This window comes from Cydia splendana, chromosome 4 (genome assembly GCF_910591565.1).
Source record: "Cydia splendana chromosome 4, ilCydSple1.2, whole genome shotgun sequence".
Taxonomy (NCBI): domain Eukaryota; kingdom Metazoa; phylum Arthropoda; class Insecta; order Lepidoptera; family Tortricidae; genus Cydia; species Cydia splendana.
In genome coordinates this window covers 2,191,451-2,214,625 of record NC_085963.1, presented here as the reverse complement: position 1 = coordinate 2,214,625, position 23,175 = coordinate 2,191,451, and the positions used below count along the sequence as shown (strand labels likewise).

The window sequence follows — 23,175 nt, the reverse complement described above, 5'->3', positions numbered from 1 at the left end:
TTTTGATAGCCCACGCAGTGCAAGGGTTATTTACACGTCATAATTTCATAGAAGTTTGTCGTTTAAAATAACACTTGCACTGCGTGGGCTATCAAAATCGCTGCAGACTTTTCTTGGTCTAACTCTATGAGCGTGCGATAGACTGATAGAGGTAAGAAATGGCGGGTCGTAGAACGAAATTATTTGCGCTTACCGTCCTGACTTTAGTACCAATGTTGTACTAACATTTTTAAATTGGGGCAATATAACTGTCATTTTAGTATCCGGTATATAAACAAGCAAACACGCAACACGTTTTATACCATATTTATAAAAATATGTTCATTGCTAAACTATTATTGACTATATTTAAGGCACATTGTAATATATTCTACAACTATACATGGTTTACAACGTTCAAATGGAGAGTAAAATATAAGGCTTCTACTTACATAAGCTAGAAAGGGGGGTAGGGTTAAACCAAGAAAAGTCTGCAGCGATTTTGATAGCCCACGCAGTGCAAGTGTTATTTTTACGTCATAATTTCATATAAGTTTGACGTTTATAATAACACATGCATTGCGTGGGCTATCAAAACCGCTGCAGACTTTTCTTGGTCTAACTCTAAGTACTGAAGTATCTCTACTTTTAAATACTAGTAGAAGGTCGTATTTTCTTCTTTATTTAATAGAGAAAACCAGGCAAGTGCGAGTCGGACACGCGCACGAAGGGTTCCGTACCATTATGCAAAAAACGGCAAAAGAATCACGTTTGTTGTATGGGAGCCCCATTTATTTTATTCTGTTTTTAGTATTTGTTGTTATATCGGCAACAGAAATACATCATCTGTGAAAATTTCAACTGTTTAGCTATCACAGTTCATGAGATACAGCCTGGGTCCCGTTTTTACCCTTTGGGTACGGAACCCTAAAAAGGGCACCAATTAGGTAAATACCAACGCGACATCTCGTCAAGCAATTTCTATATGAAAAACCATAAACTTGACGTACAGTAAGCGGCCGAGATAACTGACTCCCTTGCATAGAAACCTGTTTGTAGGGGTCAGTTATCTATGCCGCTTACTGTACAGTGGCGTTCAAAAGTGCATGGATAGATGTCGGCCGTAATGCCTTAATATTACGGTTGAAACATCTCCATGCATTTTTGAACACCAGTGTACCTATTGTGAGTTGAGAGGTCAAAATGCCTCTAAAGTTAAAGTACAGATACTTTATTGTGGTACTTGGCAGTGTTACGAGTCATTTTGAGTCTAAATTAGTCAGCTAACTTCTGTACACATTTTTTTAACAATATTGCTTAAACTACACCATTCTGCAGAAATTCAATACAACTTAATATTAGTCCATACAACACTGTACAGCATTACGAAAACTTTGTTTTAGTTTGTTTGGCTCACGTACTCAGCACGGTTTGAGGCGTCAATTTTACTTATAATTCTACATTTCTTATACTAAACAATGTCCCGAGACGTTATCACGTTTACTATACTATTTAGCACCATTCCTTACACATCTTGTCAGTTCAGCCCCGCGTGTAGTTTTCAACTGTTACAAAACTTATTCGTTTAGTTTAATTGTCAATTTTGTATATTAAAAACCCGAACCAGTCGAAATCATGAATCATGACCTAACTGTACAAAAGGAAAACTCTAAATACCTACTCTTAGTAACTTTATTAAGAAACTATAAAGACATATTATGATAACTCCACTAGTTGCCCGTAAATCCAAACAAAAATTTGGATGGTACGAGCAAATACGCTATTTAGTAAAAGCTTTTTCACGGTAACATTTGGGCCTTGGGCCATCGCAGGTTGAAGGAAAAACTTAGATACATCGCTTGCTCCCTATAAGCATAATTGCGTCCCTTAACACATTCATTGCCAGTGACTCCCTAGGGGAGTTCACTGTTCGTAGCGACTACGCGCTACATACGGCAAATCCGTGGCTACGCGCTACGAGCGTAACCCGTAGCACTTACTGGCAATGAATGTGTTAAATAGGCCTATGTTGGCCCAATATGTTGTCGGCATGATTGGTTCAAATTCACATTAAATATCTGAGTTACAACGTTCCCTTGTTAGCTCCACTACACAACTACATCAGTATTTTATACAATAGGCTAGATGACTAATTTTCATTTATGGTATCAATCGATCAGGTTTGTTTTTAGGATCAAATGTCTATATGGGACCCATTGCATTAAAGCAATACAAAAGTCAGAAATGATAGTCAAAGTCCGACAGTCGTACTTCACTCGCGAAACGCCCCGAACAAAACGATGTGACCGTGACGTCAAGGTCACAGAGAGTCCATCTTGAAGTATGAGTGGTATGAACAAAACAAGAAAATTGCGATTTTGTCGGTGAAATATTGCGTTTATGTATATAGTTTCCATACAATCTTTTTTTGAATAAAATGTGAGGAATCGAATGGTATCCTTATTTTTGTCGTTTTTGGAAGTTGAAAAAAAAAAAAACGAAAATTTTGAAACTTTCAGGGGCTGTACTTTTATATTATTTCCATATATTTTTTGAATATCCACAATATTGTGATAAATTGCTCATTTGCCATCTATTTTACTAGATTTTGTTGTAAAATTCAACATGTGTCATCATCCCTATTGTGATATAAGCAATTAGAGCTTTTCAGTCGAAGCTTGCTGAGTGACCTAAGTAAGGCGAGATTGAAAAGCTTGATTATATCACTATTGTATACAATTCCTTTTTCTACGAGTCAACTAAAAAAATACTTTTTCTACTATAATTAAACAAAATAGGTAGGTAAGTATTTCAGTAGTAAAAAAGATAGTACAAAATTATTTTTTAATCTATGTAACTCAGTTTCTAACTATTCATGTCTAAGTATTACTTCCAATATTTAAGTTTTCACCAGTGTAACCACACGCGGGGCCGCCGCCGCACGAACACTATCACATTCACAGCCATATTTAGGAACTAAGTTTCACAAACCCAAAGTACGAGTTCCCGGGCCTCAGCCACAGTATTTGGTTGGGTTCCCTCTGCGCCAGGTTGACGGTGTCCCCCGTGTTGAACCTGGCCACCGTCTGCACGGAGCAGGACATCTGGGCCTGCTTGGGGTTCTTGTTGGAGGTGTTGTCCCCGGTGGCGCAGGTGGACAGCAGGCGGGGCTGCGAGGACTGCCGCGCCCAGACGAAGTAGCAGTTTGGGGCTCGGGATAAGTATACTATCTGTGGAAGAAAGAATTTGTGATGTTTTAGAAGTTCGTAGTCCAATTATGTTATAGTCCGGTAAGCCTATTTTGTTAGTAGATAAAAAGTATAAGTATAAGATCGGTTTCGCACTACGTCCGATCCGAACCCGTGAAAATATGGTCCGTAGTAGCCGTAGAACTATTTCTATGGTAAGTTACGCACCGCACACGTTGAATGACGGAAAGAAATCGGATGACGGAGATCAGATCTAGTGCGTAACTTACCATAGAAATAGTTCTACGGCTACTACGGACCATATGTTCACAGGTTCGAATCGGATTCGGATCGGACGTAGTGCGAAACCGCTCTAAGGGGTTCCCTAACTTATTTACGTGAAGCTTCTGATTCCAAGCTTTTTGGTAAAAAAACTGGGCCCTTACAGAAAAAAAAGATCTTTATTTTATTAGTATAAAGCAAGAGAGCCCTTGCAACAAAATTTCCATTTGCACGCATATTAATATAAAATTACGCGAAAACAATTTAAGAGAGAAAACAGTGGCTATTCCATTATTGCATCATATGTATCTACAATTCAATGGTCAACACTAAAACAATTAAAATATCGAATATTATGTAAGGTAAACGTACTGGTGCTCGACGCGGTCTCAGTACATGTCATCTTGAAACTTAAGTCATTGTCAATAGAGCCCATATAACCATTCCAGTCGCAGAATCACAAAGTGGTAACTAAATGTCAGATGTGTCGTAACAGAGTCCACACAATGTGTCTAGAATTGTTTCGAAACAAAGTGTCGTCGCCGTGTCTACACTTTTCCGTAACAAGGTGTCGACACATTTGTGTGCACTTTGCGTGCGGTTTGCGACTAAATCTGACAGCAAATTTGTGACAGCAAATGTCAATATAAAATACCTCTAGAAAACCAAGGTTTGTCAAACTACTATTAGTGTCTCGTGTGCTCGTAATTCTAGTAAGTCATCATGGGCAATGCAAATGATAATAATCGACCGAAACCATATAAACACCCAACACCCGTCCACCTTTTACAGAAAAGTTTTTAAAGAAATTCAATAAGCTACTTAGGTCAGGCAACGAATGCTCCAAAAGTTGTAGAGGGAAATGCTCGGAACACAATTTTTGACTCCGTAACTCGGTTTGACAAGTTAGGAGGTGAACATATCAAAAGTCCCCGGCCGTAGCCCTTGAGCGGGGGGGAGAGAAAGGGCTTTGAAGGTCCCATTTTCCCGTTTTTCGATTATATCTCGGAAACTATGCATCTCAGCGACATGGCCACTTATACAAAATGAAAGTTTATTTAATTTGTTACAAGTTTATTTCGTCAATTTTTTCGATATGTTGAATAGTTTTTGAGATATCCGCTCTTGAAAGTTTATTTAGGGCTCTCAATTTTATCTTGATATATCTATATCAGTGAAGGTGCTAGGCCGTGTTTGGTATCGTTTTCGTATAAATCTGGGGTGCTGAATCCATTTAAGATATCACATTGACACCATTCCACAAAATAAAAATAAATCTTTTTAGGGTTCCGTACCTCAAAAGGAAAAAACGGAACCCTTATAGGATCACTCGTGCGTCTGTATGTATGTCCGTCTGAATACACAAAATAGTTCTTTACATATAGATGACAGGAAAACCTATTAGAAATGTGCAGTCAAGCGCGAGTCGGACTTAATGTACGGAACCCTTAATACGCGAGTCCGACTCGCACTTGGCCGGTTTTTTTGAAACTCTTCTTGACGCTTAACCGCTGAACCGATTTCGTTGAAATTTGGTATAGAAATAGTTTGCGTCCCGGAACAGGACATAGGATAGATCTTATAACCAAAATCATCTTTTGAAGGTGTGAAAAGTGGCGTGGAAATTTGTACGGGAAATCAATAACCGCTGAACCGATTTATATGAAATTTGGGATGGTCTACATCTTTGATTTAGTTAAAAATGATGAAAAAACATGACCTAAACTTAAACAGTATTCTTCAAGAAGTCAATTCTGAATACACCCTACACCTCATTTCACACCTTTAAAGGATGATTTTTGAGATAACTTATTATATCCTGTCTCGGGACTCAAAATATATGTGTACCAAATTTAAATTAAAACTGTTCAGCAGTTTAAGCGTGAAGAGGAGTTTAAAAGAAAGTATTTTAATAAGTTTATATGTTTTTACTTCGGAATGGTGTCAATGTGATACCTGAACTAAATTTGGTACTGCGAATTTATACGAAAACGATACCAAACATGGCCTCGTAGCTTTACTGTTGTAGAAGTCAAAATAAAATTGAGAGCCCTAAATTCTTATTACTTGGCCAAACTTGTGTAAAAGGAAAAGGTAAAATAAAAGTCTTCGGCAGGAATATAAGACACAAATATTTTTTTTTTTGCGTTACTATTTCATTCATCAAATATAAACATACCTTGATTATACTATTCTAGTGAGATCCTCATAGATAAACAAAAACATTTACTTACAAAATTACAAGGTTGTGTCACGGAACGTGTGAGAGTAATATGTGAAAAATATAAACTTTTATGACAAAAAAAATCTGGACACAATTTAAGAATCACCCAATTGCGTCGAGGAATCATCTGTACTTTTGCTTGTTTCATTACCTCCTCGCTTCTTTTTTGTCCTTTGTATTCTGTAGCAATTTGTTAGATCTGAAAATAAAGATAACTTGCGTCGTCACGGATGTCGATTTATAGATTTTAGGGAGTGCAGAATTCGAAAACGATGATCATTTTATAATCCAAGATGGCGGCTACGTATTTTGTCATAAAAGTGGAATCCAAAATAGTCATCATTTTCGAAATCTGCGCCCCCAGAAACCTATAAAACGACATCCATGACGACTTTTATGACATAGTGCATGGCCGCCATCTTGGAATCCAAAATAGTCATCATTTTCGAAATCTGCGCCCCCTAAAACCTATAAAACGATATCCATGACGACTTTTATGACATAGTACATTGCCGCCATTTTTAAATTGAAAATGTTATCATTTTCGAAATCTGCGCCCCCCAAAACCTATAAAACGACACCCATGACGACTTTTATGACATAGTGCATGGCCGCCATTTTGGATTCCAAAATGGTCATCATTTTCGAAAGCGGGGCCCCCTAAAACCTATAAAACGACATGCATGACGACTTTGATGACATAGTGCATGGCCGCCATCTTGGAATCCAAAATGGTCATCATTTTCGAAATCTGCGCCCTCTAAAACCTATAAAACGACACCCATGACGACTTTTATGACATAGTGCATGGCCGCCATTTTGGAATCCAAAATGGTTATCATTTTCTAAATCTGCGCCCCCCAAAACCTATAAAACGACACCCATGACGACTTTTATGACATAGTGCATGGCCGCCATTTTGGATTCCAAAATGGTCATCATTTTCAAAATTGGGGCCCCCTAAAACGTATAAAACGACATCCATGACGACTTTTATGACACAGTGCATGGCCGCCATTTCGGATTCCAAAATGATCATTATTTTCGAAATCGGCACTCCCTAAAACCTATATATCGACACCCATCTCGACTTTTATGACAAAGTGTTTTGCTACCATCTGCATGCAAGACATTTCTATTATTTTTACGTACAAAAATGGCCCCCTGTCAACTTTCAATCGAGATTTAATCGATAATTTATTCGATTAATATTCAGATTAATTCAATTTCAATCTATGTTAGGTCGACTAAACTAATCGCGATTAAAATTTGAGAATTAACTTTTTTTATTCCATTAATTAGTCGAATAAACAGTTAATCGATTAATGCCCATCTCTGACCACGGCATTTTTACACTTTGAGAATATCTGAAAACAAATCAACACAAGGAGCCATTTTGCAAATCCAGTAACATACCAGTAACTTTGTTATTACTTTTGACAGCGCGTGTCATGTGTCAACACAGAGTCGACACAAAGTCGAAACATTGCAACTACTTTGTGACTGCAATATTTCTCAGCCTTAAACCATATTTATACATCATAATTAACAAGTTTGGTAGTATGTAAAGCGTTATTTCTGTTATTTAAGTATAGTATACGCATCGAAGTACTAAAAATGCTTCAAATAATATAGTTATGAACACAGGCACTGAGAAGTAAACAATTTCATATCCGGCTAAAACTAAAACAATGTGGTGGCGCGTTGATTATATTACACTTAGTTTATCAAATCACTCGAGCAGTTTAATTCCCCATAATAATTTAAGTCATATTGTAATATAAATGCAAACAATATATAATTACGTCTTGTAATCCGTTTTAGAGATGGCGTATTAATGTCACTTATTTTTATTTAAGTATTTTTCCATCTGACAGTTTCCATTTGACAGGAACAAAATGAACGAATGAACGAATGATTTTGGCATAAAGTAGTCGCAAACCCGAAACAATGTGTGCACACGGCGACCACACTTTATGTCACTTTGTGTCATGTGTCGACCCTTCCCCATTTCTGGTAACTGTGTCGACACGGCGACGACTCTGCGACTGGAATTGTGACCGAAACAGACGGTGTCGACACAAGATGTGTCAACACCGCGTCGTAACGGCGACTGGAAATGGTTGTATGGGAGGTGACAGCAAGGTGTCATCTATTGGGCATTAGCATGTCGAGCACTAGTACATTTACCTTAAATTGATATTTATTTATAGGTGTTCAATTTGTAAGCAAATAATGTATTACCCCGCTTACTAATTAATGCACATATCTGTAGTAATTGTTACAGTTACGTTATTACGGGACTGTTTACGCGTCATTGCGGTTAGGGGTTATTGTCTTTTCAGTCTGGAGTCATATGACCAATTTGCATTGTCCCAGGGGTTATTGGTCACGGCCTGTATTGGTAATTTTGCCAATTCCAGTGTGTGTAATTAAAGAGTCACTAGACAAAACTTCTTAAGGTTCAAGATATAATAGGTATTTTTTAACTAGGGAAAATTTTCTTTGTTTAGGTTTAAAATTAATTGACGTTTCAAAGTACCTATGTATAAGTGGGCAATAGGTATAAGTTTGACTGGTCGTAACTGGAATCTGTTATCTCGGTATTAAAGTGTATCATTGAGTATCAGCATTTTATTTAGCGGTTCTTCCCCTGTGTTAACTTACACGTTTTACACTACACGTCTTGACTGTCAGTTTCTGTATGCTGCCAGCTTGGAAAATTGAATACGGTAAAAGCTAATCGTAGATGGCGCTCTCGACGATGGTACAATTGTTGTAGGGAAATTGACAATGCCCTTATTACTATTAAAAGCCTATATGGTGTTCTATGGGCAAATGCCTCCCCCCTGGATCTCCATCCGTCTGCCAGCCATTGAGATATATGTCCAGGTCATCCCGCCATGTCCGCCTGGGCCTGCCAGCTCTTCGCCCATCTTGCGGCACCCACACCATGGCCAGGCCTATGGAACTCTCCGCGCGAGCGCGGATTTATACCTACGAATCTGTTACCGTTCACGGTAGAAAAGCAAGCCAGTTGGTTGCCACACGCGCTCACGCACGCACGTTACCGCGCGCCGCACTGTAAATTTTTATGATAGTTACAAGCTACGTAGGTACTATTGAATTTCCTTAATAAAACATGTAGTGTTTATTACGACTAATGTATAGTTAGATATCTATCTATTTGAAATAGGCAGCAAATTTTTAATTTATTTTGGTAAATGTTTATTTAAACGACAGTAAGTTAACTTTACACCGGAAAGTACCTATTCATTTATGCTCTGGTTAACTTTCTCTATCTGGTTTTAAAATTAATTATTGCTGGGATCATTGCGCGGTTATAAAACGGCGTAAACACTGCGGTTACTACAGGGACATATGACCTTTTAAAATGAGTATTTCGCAAACACTAACGCATGAACGGAATATTAGGTATAATTGACCGAAGCGTAGCGAAGGTCTACGTTTTGACTCGGGCATTTTGCTTTTGTATGTCCGGATGTTCTCCTCTACGGGCCGCAATTCTTAACCGATTCTCGTGAAATTTTGTAACCGAATTCTATGATTCGATAAAAATTTTTTGTTGAGCCGGTTTTTGGATTTTTTTTTAAATGGAAAAGTTGTGACAGCTCGCGCTTAAACAAATAGTAGTATCGGTATCATAAGAGTGTATTCTTTTTGAGACATGTTTCCAGATAAAATGGCCAAAAATTCAGAAAAATTATTTCGCTGGTTTTGGAGGTATTAAGATATTTTAGTTTGTATGTCCGGATGTTCTCCTCTACAGGTCGCAATTATTAACCGACTCTCGTGAAATTTTGTAACCGAATTCTATGATTCGATAATTTTTTTTTGTCGTGCCAGTTTTTGGAAATTTTTCAAAATGGAAGAGTTGTGATAGCTCGCGCTTAAACAAATAGTCGTATCGGTATCATAAGAGTGTATTCTTTTTGAGACATGTTTACAGATTAAATGGCCAAAAATTCAGAAATTTTATTTCGCTGGTTTTGGAGGTATTAAGATATTTAGTTTTTACTTGAGAATGAGTAGCTAAATTTCGTCACCTTAAGTAAGAACCATCATGGCGTATTTTGCAAACGTTCGTTTTTTTTGTTTGCACAGAAGGTCTGGGTTCGATCCCCATTATATGCTGGGATATAACTTTTTGTATTTTTTTTACACTTTTCGTATTGTTTTTTTTTTATTTACTATATTTTCATCGTGCCCAATAAGATATGCTCGCGAGGTCTACAGCTCACAGAGCCACCAGTTTATTTTATTTCACTCCGCTGTTTAAGTAGGTACCTACTTTATTTATCATTCATTTCTAAGCGTAAGCAACCCTAGCGTTGTGCCGGTGCGCGCGGTGCGGGGAGCGGCGCGTTGAAGGTCACTCTATTGTATTTGTGTAGGTATCAAACCGGTAGGTATTTCCGTTTTCTTTGAGAGATAAGTAAGTATCTGTTCGTAAGAACTATTATATAATCTGTGCCGTGGCTATTTTGGCCCACCTCAGTGGGTGCATGCAGTAGACATCGTCGGCCCAGTCCTATTTCATGACAATGCCATAGAGGCGTAGACAATTAAATTGAAAGTTCCCTTCTCCATTGCATACATAAATCTCTTAACATACAAAAAATACTTACTTGAGCATAGACTAAATAAAGTCCACTCTCTTTGATCGTGACGTAGTCCTTGTCCGGATGCAGCTCGATCTTGGACTCGCTGTCTTTGGACGAGACGTTCACGTCGCGCTCCCACGGACCAATTATTGCTGTAACAAGACATACAAGTCATTTATTAATGGTATAAAAATAATTAAAAACATTTCATTTAAAGTGTTGCTAAGACTAAAGGGGCCCACTAATTACCAGTTCGCCGGACGATATCAGCCTGTCAGTTAAACGCAAAATTTGACAGCTCCGAACAACTGACAGGCCGATATCGTCCGGCGAACTGATGTGACGTACGCGTTTGCGTTAAGTGTCATTTTGACGCGTTTGCGTTAAGTGTCATTTTGTATAAGATTTCGAGTTTCCAAAACGTCCCGCTTGACGCGCTGTTCAAAATCCCTCTCAAAATAAAGAATAAACTAGACAAGCACAATGCAAACTCTACTCAACAGTTATTTCAACTGCCTGCCTGCTTCACAAATAATAATAATAAATAATAATAGCGCCTGGCCGTCTTTACGATGGCGCATCAGGTGCCCATCTAACGAGTGGCCAGTCACCGCCTGCCTCGATAACACTGTATAACACAATGTTATGGCAGGTGTCCGGAACTCTTAGCAATAGCCCAGACTTATTTTCCACCCAAATTTAAACCATAGACCAGGACTCTTTCCATTTTTCTATAATAGCTCCCAATGCCTGCTGAAACCGGTTTACGGGTATCTATTTATGTACCCGTGAATGGGTTCCAGCAGGCGTTTTACATGGCATCAAAGCTCTCCAAACGGCCTCTACGTGTTGGATCTATATCCCCACGCACGCCTTATAAATGACCGGGCTTATAAACCCGAGAGTTTGTAACGGAGATACAAATAATAATAATAATAAAACGAGACTTAACGCAAACGCGAACCTCGTCACGCTATCGAATGAAATGTTCAGTACGGTTACCATCAGTTTGTCACTGACATAAACGCCGTCGAGAACGTAATTTACTTTCTATACATCCCGTTTGCACTAATATGCGAGTGCGAGCGAGATGTATAGAAAGTAAATTACGTTCTCGACGGCGTTTATGTCAGTGACAAACTGATGGTGACCGTACAGATCTCGTATTAGGTACCAAGGCTTTTACTTTGTAAGTCCTAGCTTTATAAGCTCTAACTTTATAAAGCTAACATTTTGGTCAAACAGTACGACATGGCAGATCTCATCCACAACAAGTTTAAATCAAATGTATAACCTGTTATTACAATTAGAATATGCCTCATAGTAATTCATTTAAAATCATTTCAATGAGTCGATGTCTGTTGAAAGATATCAGCGCAGACAAAAGTGTGTAACGAATAATACTTATTTGTACAACAAGAGATCAAAGTTTGATATTTCTTCGAGTGCTTATTTTGAGTCCCGTGCAAGCGAAAGATTCTATAATAGATTCACGAGCGTAGCGAGTGAATCTAATTTAGAATCTTGAGCGTAGTAAGGGATTCAAAAGCGCACGAGATGTAAATAACTTTGATCTCGTGTAGTACACAAAATTTTTCACCCTTAAGCAGTGAGAACATACCTAGAGGGACAGAGATAATAGAACCCAAGTATATCGAACTTGTATTAGACTCCGCATGTTGAAATGACATTTGACTATAAAGGTCACTTGAATGTCATTTTGTCTCACTCAGTGAGCAAAATCGCATTTTGCTCACTGAGTGAGACAAAATGACTCAGACAGCAAAATCACATTTTGCTCACTGTTTTTAAGAAGCAAAGTACCCTTGTTCGAGTTGCTGAGGTGAAAAAACATTTTTTGGCAACAATACTTGTTTTGTAACTAAGTCTACTATGTACGTTTGTCGTTTTACCGCCTGATTTCCATTAAGGTAAGTCCGTAATAGCAATGGCCATGCTTGGGAGTAGGTGGGCAGGTAAATGATGCTTAATACTGAACCAAGATGGGGTTCAGGAAACGTTTTACTGAGAGTATTACTTTGTCACTCGCGAGGCGCAATGGCTTTTGTGGGCTGGGTTTAAGATGTGTGTTCATGCCTGCTTAACATGTAAATGCCTAAATTAAATACTAAATTCACATGTACATAAAAGTAAAATGCAGTATATGTATAAGGATCTTTAAAATGTCAAGTTTTTGCCTAATATTTATCTCATATATTCATGATAGGTAGGTTAATAGGGTGGTTCAAAAAACATTTTGTTTTTATTTTCCAACGGGGCACCCCCTTATTTTGTTACACTTATTATGCTGATAAAATACACCAAGTTTTGTAATTTTATCTCAACTACAAGGGGGTGCTCAACCACTTTGAAAATTTTGTATGTTGTATGAAAACCAAAAAAAACAAGTATTTATTATTCAGAATTTTATTTAAGTATCTGTTTCCACATTATTTGCACATGTGATTTATAAGTTTTTAAGTAGAAAAACATTTTTATTTCTATTTTTTATAATTTTTCAAAAGTAAGATTTTTAGAATTTCACCTAAAAAAATCATAAAAAATAGAAATAAAAATGGTTTTTCACAAAATAACTTTTAAATCACACTTTCAAATAATGTGAAAACTACTACTTACATAAAACTAAAAAAAATAATAACTTGACGTTTTTGGATTTCATACAACTTTGAAAAATTTCAAAGTGTTTGAGCACCCCCTTGTAGTTGAGATAAGATTACAAAACTTGGCATATTTAGTCAACAGAACAAGTGTAACAAAATGAGAGGGTGCCGCTTCTTCTAGCTAGAGTTTGAATTTTTCCCATACAAACGTGAACCACCCTAAGGTAGGTAGTACTAATATTAGTAGAAGAGCCGGCCGCAAATTTTCTAACCGACTTGATACCACGATGAAATGCACAATGGTTTCCCATAAAAGTGATGCTAAGTCCGAATTCGATAGTCTGCCACGGCGGAACTTGCCGAAAGTACGAAAAAGAAGGCCACTTCCGGTGCGAAAAAAGGGGGCTGATTTAACCCATCTGATACCGAAATAATAGTTATGGCAGCAGTTAGAAATTTACATGTAGACACAGAAAAGCGAAGTCTGCCAGTGTTTTTTTTGCCGGAAGTGCTTGGCAGACGCTCTCAAAGGTGGCCACCGGGACCCCTAATTTAACCCATCTGATACCACCATGAAACCAATCCCAGTCGGTAGGTATGAACCCTCATGTCAGGAATATATAAGTCTGCCAAGGCTTTTCCTGCCGAAACACCTTGGCAGACGAGATTATGTGAGCAAGGTAACCATCGGTTATCCTACACTAACCCATCTGATACCACAATGAAACCAATTCCAGTCGTTAGGTATGAACCCCCATTTTAGGAATATATAAGTCTGCCAAGGTTTTTCCTGCCGAAACACCTTGGCAGACGAGATTATAAGCAAGATGACCATAGGTTACCGTACACTAACCCATCTGATACCACGATGAAACCAATTCCAGTTGGTAGGTATGAACCTTCATTTCAGGAATATATAAGTCTGCCAGAGCTTTTCCTGCCGAAACACCTTGGCAGACGAGATTATGTTAGCAAGGTGTACATCAGTTACGTAGGGTAACTGATACACTAACCCATTTGATACCACGATGAAATCAATTCCAGTCGGTAGGTATGAACCCTCATTTTAGGAATATATAAGTCTGCCAGGTCTTTTCCTGCCGAAACACATTGGCAAACGAGATTATAAGCAAGATGACCATCAGTTACCGTACACTAACCCATCTGATACCACCTTGTTTGACAAGTCCAGTCTGCCAAGTCAAGTCTGCCAAGGCCTTGGCAGACTGGACTTGTTAAACTAGGTATCAGATGGGTAAATGTAGGGTAACTGATGTACACCTTGCTAACATAATCTCGTCTGCCAAGGTGTTTCGGCAGGAAAGGCCATGGCAGACTTATATATTCCTGAAATGAGGGTTCATACCTACCGACTGGAATTGGTTTCATGGTGGTATCAGATGGGTTAGTGTACGGTAACCGATGGTCATCTTGCTTTTAATATCGTCTGCCAAGGTGTTTCGGCAGGAAAAACCTTGGCAGACTTATATATTCCTCAAATGGGGGTTCATAACTACCGACTGGAATTGGTTTCATGGTGGTATCAGATGGGTTAGTGTACGGTAACCGATGGTCATCTTGCTCACATAATCTCGTCTGTCAAGGTATTTCGGCAGGACAAGCCTTGGCAGACTTATATATTCCTGACATGAGGGTTCATACCTACCGACTGGAATTGGTTTCATGGTGGTATCAGATGGGTTAAATTAGGGGTCCCGGTGGCCACCTTTGAGAGCGTCTGCCAAGCACTTCCGGCAAAAAAAATACTGGCAGACTTCGCTTTTCTGTGTCTACATGTAAATTTCTAACTGCTGCCATAACTATTATTTCGGTATCAGATGGGTTAAATGAGCCCCCTTTTTTCGCACCGGAAGTGGCCTTCTTTTTCGTACTTTCGGCAAGTTCCGCCGTGGCAGACTATCGAATTCGGACTTAGCATCACTTTTATGGGAAACCATTGTGCATTTCATCGTGGTATCAAGTCGGTTAGAAAATTTGCGGCCGGCTCTTCTACTATATTCTTTCTTTCTATTAAAGAGAAAACAATAAAATGATACTTATAAATGAAAAGCATGTTTTCTGACCATTATCTGTATCCAATTAACAATAATAGATACATTACAGAGTCTCGTAATATAAAAGCAACAAGAATCCAATTAAAAATAAACAAGAAAAGATAAGTACCTACTACAAACTAGTACAAACTACTTGAACTACAGCTAGTAGCAATACACTCAAGAGCGACGGTTTTTAGGGTTCCGTACCTAAAGGGTAAAACGGGACCCTATTACTAAGACTCCGCTGTCCGTCCGTCCGTCTGTCACCAGGCTGTATCTCACGAACCGTGATAGACAGTTGAAATTCTCACAGATGATGTATTTCTGTTGCCGCTATAACAACAAATACTAAAAACAGAATAAAATAAAGATTTAAGTGGGGCTCCCATACAACAAACGTGATTTTTGACCGAAGTTAAGCAACGTCGGGCGGGGTCAGTAATTGGATGGGTGACCGGTTTTTTTTTTGCCTTTTATTGCATTATGGTACGGAACCCTTCGTGCGCGAGTCCGACTCGCACTTGCCCGGTTTTTTGCTATGGAATTAATACAAAGTAACCCGATTTTGTTGTACCTTAGTGTAAGTACGTGACTAACGTGACTTCATAACTCGAGTACACTCAAATAAACCCATTTTTATTGGATCCATGTTAAGTAGACCGGCAGATATTGTTTATAATAGTACTTGTTGCGATTTATTAATGACTGCGCAACGTACTTGAGCTACTAATCTACTCTGTTATCAATGGTAGGTATGTTAAATGAGATATATGTATAGTCGGAAGTATCGTGTTCGCTCCTAAATGCATGTTTAAATACACAGTGTTTTTGTTATGTGACGATACTTCGCGCCTACATTTTTCAAATTTGCCCCTTATTGACAACGCTGGCTTGCCATACTACATGTTCACCCTAAGTAGATATTTTTTTCTAAATAAGAAATGATAACTGGTATAAGTACCAGTTGGTTTCCTCGTATATCTAAATGATAAAATCAGAATATCAGGCTTGAGCTGATTTTGTTCTATGGTTGTCGGTAAAAATCAGAGACCATTGATAAAAAAATTCACAGTTAAAAAAATTCAGATTTTTAAGGGCTTTATAGACTTTGTAGAAAATCGTGCAATGAATTCAGTCGTTCTATCAAAAACCGCGAAGTATCGATAATCGCATGCGATACCCCTTTAAACTGAGACCCGTGTGTATTGGTCCTTACAGTGGTATCCAGACGGGACTGATCAAATCAGTCGATTTGATCAGAAATGAAATTGGTGTCAATCTCCAATTTTAGATTTATGGTGATATTAGAGCCCTCTAAATTGAAAAAATGCCCCAGAACGAAAATACTGGCCTCACAAATTGGTATTCTTGCGTCCGCACATCATTTTATCGGTAATATCGGTCATTATCGGCGGTTGAATTCGGCGAGCCAGATTGGTATTTGCGTCTGCACCTCCTGATTCGATCGGGCAATTGAATCAGATTGGCGAAACATTGACTAATCTGGATACGCCTTAACAAAGCGTTCAAGCTTTTTTGGAATCCGACCTAATTAGCGACTATGGAACGAAGGGCACAAATTCGCTTTCTCCTATATCAGTACGGTTACCATCAGTTTGTCACTGACATAAACGCCGTCGAGAACGTAATTTACTTTCTATACATCCCGTTTGCACTAATATGCGAGTGCGAGCGAGATGTATAGAAAGTAAATTACGTTCTCGACGGCGTTTATGTCAGTGACAAACTGATGGTAACCGTACTGTTATTTTCCCTAATGATGTCATTGTAGTAATATTAGAAAGCACTAAGGATATCGTTAGTAGATTATTATCTAATCTGTTATACTTCAGTCTGTTTTAATTGGCGTTGTTATTAATGTTATTATTGTTTTGAGTGGGATAGACGATGATGCCATGTACTGTTCAAGTGATATGATAATAACTAGTGTGACTGAACTATACATAGGTACTTATGCTTATTTATCTTATTTTATTAAAAACAATAAAATTACGTATTTGTTCATGTGTTATGTGTTTTGTTTTTTCCCACGGTATTTAAGTTGAATGAGACGTTAATAGGTATTATTAACGTCTTACGTATTATAGGCCTATTAGGTACAGTTGGCCGCAGTAACTATGATAGCTTTTAAAAATAATCTAATTTCTGATATACATGGTGTTTTTGAATATGTGGGTCATACGACTTTTACTATGATATGACCAACCCAGAAATCTAATTTGTCAAAATGTAATCTAGCATTTTTATCGTGACTTCGTTCAGTATGACCTATACATATGACACCTTGCAGACTATGTACTCGTATACCAAAAGGCAGCAATGCAGGACATGTCAATTTCATTGTCAGCGTTTTTTTAGGGTTCCATACCCAAAGGGTAAAAACGGGACCCTATTACTAAAACTCCGCTGTCCGTCTGTCTGTCTATCTGTCACCAGGCTGTATCTCATGAACCGTGATAGCTAGGCAGTTGAAATTTTCACAGATGATGTATTTCTGTTGCCGCTATAACAAAAAAATACTAAAAACAGAATATTACTAAATATTTAAGTGGGGCTCCCATACAACAAACGTGATTTTTTGATAATGGTACAGAACCCTTTGTGCGCGAGTCCGACTCGCACTTGTCCGGTTTTTACAGGCTGCAGCAACGCTGCGCTGCAATGTTATCATAAATGGTACCTGAATAGGGGTCGAAAACCACCCTGTATGATTCAATGTTATTGCAAGAGCATGATGTTGCCAATTTCGCGAAAAATCCTTTTGATAATGATAATAGATTGTTTGCTTTAAGTATAAGCATGTTTTTACAAGCGCATGAAAACATTATGTAGTACGCAATAAACGTATCAAACGTGATAAGAATCCAAATATAGGTCTTTAGTCTTTCGCATAATCACGATTTTAGGCTACAGATTAGTCTGTAAACCGGCTAAGTGCGAGTCGGACTCGCGCACAATGGGTTCCGTACCATTTACACAAAAAACGGCAATAAAATCACTTGTATGGGAGCCCCGCTTAAATATTTATTATGTTCTGTTTTTAGTATTTGTTGTTATAGCGGCAACAGAAATACATATTCTGTGAAAATTTCAACTTCCTAGCTATCACGGTTCATGAGATACAGCCTGGTGACAGACAGACGGACAGCGGAGTCTTAGTAATAGGGTCCCGTTTATACCCTTTGGGTACGGAACCCTAAAAAGTAATCTGTTTGTATAAGATTACTAGTTACTAGCTTTTGCCCGCGACTTCGCCTACGTGGGATGATGATAACAATTCATTAACACTAACCCACGTCCTTCCATGGGCGTCGGATACCATATTTCATCTATTAAGTGTGAAGAGGTAACAGACCGATAGAGATACGTTCGCATTCATACAGGGTGAAAATTTAATAATTAGCCATACTTTAGGTACATGGTGACTTTATAGGTAATAAATAATTAATAATAATTATTTCTGAATAATTTTTATTATGAGACCAATTCCGAAATCGAAATAAAATTTGGTTGCTGATGATGTGCCGTTACCGGCAAAATTCCCAAGGTGGGAGAATTCCCAGTAACTTTACCGGTAAGATTCCCAAGAATCAGTAATTTACGGTAATATAATATTCAAATTAAGTAAATGTCAGCATAAGTTGTTTTACATTAAATCATTACTTGTCAACAAATGCATCATACGAAGTGCAAAAAATCAACGTAGGTTTACTTTTCTAGTAAATTCCCAATACTACTGGTAATATTCCCAATATTACTCGGTATTTTCCCAATATTACCAGGAAGTATTCCCCTTGTCTGGGCAAGTGGGCATAGTCAAAACCAGTTACCTACTCATTGAATAATACCAGAATTTAAGTAAAACTAAAACGAAAATGTAAAAATCACATTGATTTAATAATAATCATCACATTTTTATTATAAGTAGGTACAGTACAATGACATTGTTTTTATATGTTAAGTGGTAATTTTTTATAGCCTTTATACAATAAATGACATTTTATAGCTTAATAACAATGATATAATATTATTCTTAAATATTATGTATTTTTTTTCTTTTTTCTATTTATTTATTTTATTTAAGTATTTTATTTATTTTATTTATCTTATTTATTTTATGACAGAAAAAACGCCCGCAATTGACGAACTTCGATTTTCGCGGTTATGGGTTACAGCGTAATACTACATTGCTTCGCAACTCCGCTAGAGTGGAAGAGACGTAAAGATAATTAAGCCATTTCTACGTGTTTTAAATTAAATTAATTCAATTATAACGTAAGCGTTCAAGTACGAGTATATTACCCATTTTTGGGAATATTACCGGTAAGAATGGTAATTTACTGGTAATATTCCCAAATGGGAAAATACCGGTAATGGTATTTTACTCTCGGCACATCACTAGTTGCTGATTAGATGTAATGCCGTGGATTCTACGGGCCAGCGTAATATTTTGTCGCGTCGGGCATTTCGGCATTGGTCCTATAATAAAAGTATAAAGTCACTACGCAGAGAATGGCTAGTTATTAAAATTTCACCAGGTAGAATAAGGATTTATGATAAAGAAGGAATTATTACCTATAATCCCTACTACCTATACTATCTGTGCTCGTGGCTTCGCGCACGTGGGATTAGTTGAGTGTAATCGTTTGTGACTTTCAATAAAATAAAGCACACTAATAAGTCTACCTGTAGGTGAGTCTGTTAACTGAAGAAAAAACCCCGAGATACGAAAATTACAAAAAAAAAACCGGCCAAGTGCGAGTCGGACTTGCGTTCCAAGGGTTCCGTACATTAAGTCCGACTCCCGATTGACTGCACATTTCTAATAGGTTTTCCTGTCATCTGTAGGTAAAGAACAATTTTGCGTAATATTTTCAAAAATTTTGAATGGTCATTTTTTTGCTATTTTCTTAAATAACTTCTAACCTATACCATATTTTAAAATTACAAAAAATATATATTTGACATTCTCAAAATGAGCTCTTTCATTTGACATATAGGTAACACGATAAGTATAGTTTGAAAAACATTATTTTCAAATTTTCTCATTTACCCCCCAAAAGTGGCCCCCATGTTTAAAATTCATTTAGTTACGTTACATGTCCGTTTTTGGGTCACTAATTTACATATGTGTACCAAATTTCAACTTAATTGGTCCAGTAGTTTCCGAGAAAATAGACTGTGACAGACGGACAGACAGACAGACAGAAGCACGAGTGATCCTATCAGGGTTCCGTTTTTTTCCTTTTGTGAATCCACTGTGAGCCACTGTCCCCGGCTATTTTTTTCCGAGCCACCGTTCCCTCCTTGACCCTACTCGTATTCCAAACAAGTTGTTATCCACATTAGCCAGTAGTTGCAACGGCTGTTTAACGAAACGAAGGTTCATATTACATCGTCTGGTTACTTAATTGTCGTGAAACTAATTGGCTGGGCCCATCGCATTCCGGGCTTCTATAGGCTATGTGCATGACAGTGGCGCGCGCCTTGCCAAATATTATGAAGATTTAAGCCCACGGCAGTTTATATCTTTGCTAACTTAAGCGATCGTCGCTTTTAGTTCCTCCAACATGCACACAGTGGTGGTGCCAGTGGTAGGTTTTACTGGTACATTTTACATTTTAATTTTTGGGTACATTCGGCCTACGACTGCTCCGAGTTCTGTCTGACGGATATATCTGCACTGTAGGTCCAACGCCAAAGATGCATTAATTCGCCACAGAGGGCCTACCGCGGACCACGTTCGTCGTGTTGCCTCTCTGTCCCACTTGTAAATTCGTGTATGACAGGGAGGCAAACCGTCGAACGTAGTTCGCGGTAGGCCCTCAGACCACTGAGCAACGTGTCCAATGTGTATAATATGCTCAAAGTTCAATTTCAGTTTTGACACTTTGGTAATGTGGCATTCGAGTGACAGCTTTTGAGCATTTTTGAGCTCTAGTCAGACTTCTATAGACATAGGTTATTCTCATTTGATGCTTTCCAATACACAGCTGCATAAAGAATGAAATTCTTGTGGTCACAGCTTTAGCAACGAGCTTCCAAGCATCTGCCCATTGTTTCCTTCGCTGCCCATCTCACTTGCAATATACTTTCAACTTTATTTACCATGTAAAAAGACACATTTCAGAATGTGTTGTACAGAGATTAATGCAAATAATCAGGCTTTGTATTGTACACACATCCTGGCACATAAATTATCATATTAACTACATATTTCTCGTTTTATATGTATGTTACTCATACTATGATAAAGTCAGGCGAATATAGACTATAATGCATTGCAATAAGGGCTTGGATACACCTGTCGAGTTATGTAATTGTTTATCTATGAATGAATGCATTGATGGTAAATGCAGGATAATAGAAATAACTAGGTAATTAAGAAACAGGACTGAGAACTGAGATATGTCATGTGTTTTAATGAATTTAGACCTTAATATCTATGAGATAAGATTTACTTCTGAATACACTACGAACACTATAGTCCCATATAAGTATGTTCCAGATGTTGGTTTTTTTAATAACATATGATAAGTTTTAATACTCACATTTTGATCCCAAGTGGATTTCACTCATAGCACCATTAAATTGAGCGACTAGAAGTTCTGAAAAGAAATAAAATAACAATTTATTTGTTTTAATTACATACAGTTTCTTTTTAAGTTAATAAAAATGACTGAAAGTATGTGTTTGTTTAGTAGTTAAAATAACAAGTAATAGAATACTTTACGGGTTCTTTTTCTAATTAAGTTTTACCATGAACAACTTTTTTTTTAAATATAATAATGAGTTGGATTGATACCTTTTTGGAATATTGGTAAGCCTAACACAGGCTCATCAGTCTTGTCTGTTTTGTCTGCCTTCTTGCTTGAGTCTACTAATAACATATCTTCACCCAAGTCTTCAACATAATATCTTCTAGGTTTAGATTCATCAACACTAGGGTCCATCCGGGGCTCTCTTTCAGGTTTATAAGACCTCACGGAGGTTAATGCACTCTGCTGAATATTATCTTGATGTCCATCCTTCACACTTTGATATACAAACTGATCTCTCATAGTCTCCAGTTGTCTTCTCATTGAAATCATCTCATTCCAGTAATAAAATGCTATGGAACTACTTATCACCATACATAGTACACTCAACAAAAAGTTCAGTATGAATAGCAGCTTTATTTTCTTAGAAGACGCTATCGACAGTGTCGTGTTTATATGTACGCCGACCTCCGTAGGTTTTTCTAAAATAAAAATAAAGTTTTAGACTGTGGCGCGAAAAAAAATAGGAACGGAAATGTTGTCCGTGCTTAGGTATTTGACAATCACCTGTGTTGAGATGAATGACAGTCCCATCGGATTTCGCTTTAGTATTTTTACCAGAATTCAGAAATATGTTTGCCGCACCTGCTGACGCAGAGTTCAAGGGTACACCCTCGATATTAACTTTTCTCTCTTCGAACATCATAATATCGTAGTACGCCGTACTATAAACTTACGATGCGGCGTGGGTGCAGCGTCCTAAACAAAGGAAGTCAAGTTAAAAAAGTTTCGCACAGCGCCGATAACGCGAGGTCGGAGACAATCAAAACAAAAAACATACATACCGTTACTATCAAGCACTGTTTATTCCATTAGATCACTGTTTGTTCACTTAAACTACACTTAAAGTCTCTTCGTGTTTAATAAAAACCAGTCCGGTAGAACCACTGAATTAAATAAAAACAAAATAAAACTAAAGGTTCTGGGCATCGCACGGACGGCGGTCCGCAGGGCGAGTCCGACTGTGGCTGTCAAGTCAATGGCGCGGGAGACGGCTACTGTTCGCGCGCCAAATTCAAACTGCGAGCGAATGAACGGCAACGGTCGAGGAATGCGGCCGAGATAGTATGCTTTCGACTACGCTGGACGCCTGATAACCAAACAATACAAATAAACCACCGCGAATCCCCTTTTAACTGTTGTTGCTCGTAATAATTTTGCGTATCAGCGAAATTTGCAAGGCTGTATTTTACTTACGAACCCTGGACTACATAAATGTAGATTAATTAATTAATTACACAAATATGACGCATGTTTACCTATTTGCATAGGATTTGCTTAAACTGCTCAGTTTTACTCATTCTACAAAGAACATTACATTATTGTAATGCCTTACAAAGTTTGCTTAGGTCTTGATATA

The 23,175-nt window shown here is 37.8% G+C and overlaps 1 protein-coding gene across 1 annotated transcript; it reads right to left on the bottom strand.

Moving 5' to 3' along the window:
• Positions 1–2,888: 2,888 nt before the first annotated feature.
• Positions 2,889–22,935, bottom strand: LOC134789708 (uncharacterized). The gene is made up of 6 exons (XM_063760333.1): positions 22,601–22,935; positions 22,323–22,514; positions 21,803–22,237; positions 21,549–21,605; positions 10,323–10,450; positions 2,889–3,209 (listed from the first exon to the last, which is right to left on the bottom strand). Exons 2-6 carry the CDS (start codon positions 22,459–22,461, stop codon positions 2,949–2,951), a joined length of 1,020 nt encoding a protein of 339 aa, XP_063616403.1. The 5' UTR covers positions 22,462–22,514; positions 22,601–22,935; the 3' UTR covers positions 2,889–2,948.
• Positions 22,936–23,175: the final 240 nt, after the last annotated feature.

What these genes read in the sequence shown, in the direction of transcription:
- LOC134789708 (XM_063760333.1), bottom strand. Translation starts at nt 22,461, where the DNA reads ATGATGTTCGAAGAGAGAAAAGTTAATATCGAGGGTGTACCCTTGAAC. An exon ending in CTTACCAATATTCCAAAAAG is followed by an intron (nt 21,606 to 21,802) that starts GTATCAATCCAA and finishes ATTTCTTTTCAG; the next exon opens with AACTTCTAGTCGCTCAATTT. An exon ending in TTTATTTAGTCTATGCTCAA is followed by an intron (nt 3,210 to 10,322) that starts GTAAGTATTTTT and finishes TTTCTTCCACAG; the next exon opens with ATAGTATACTTATCCCGAGC.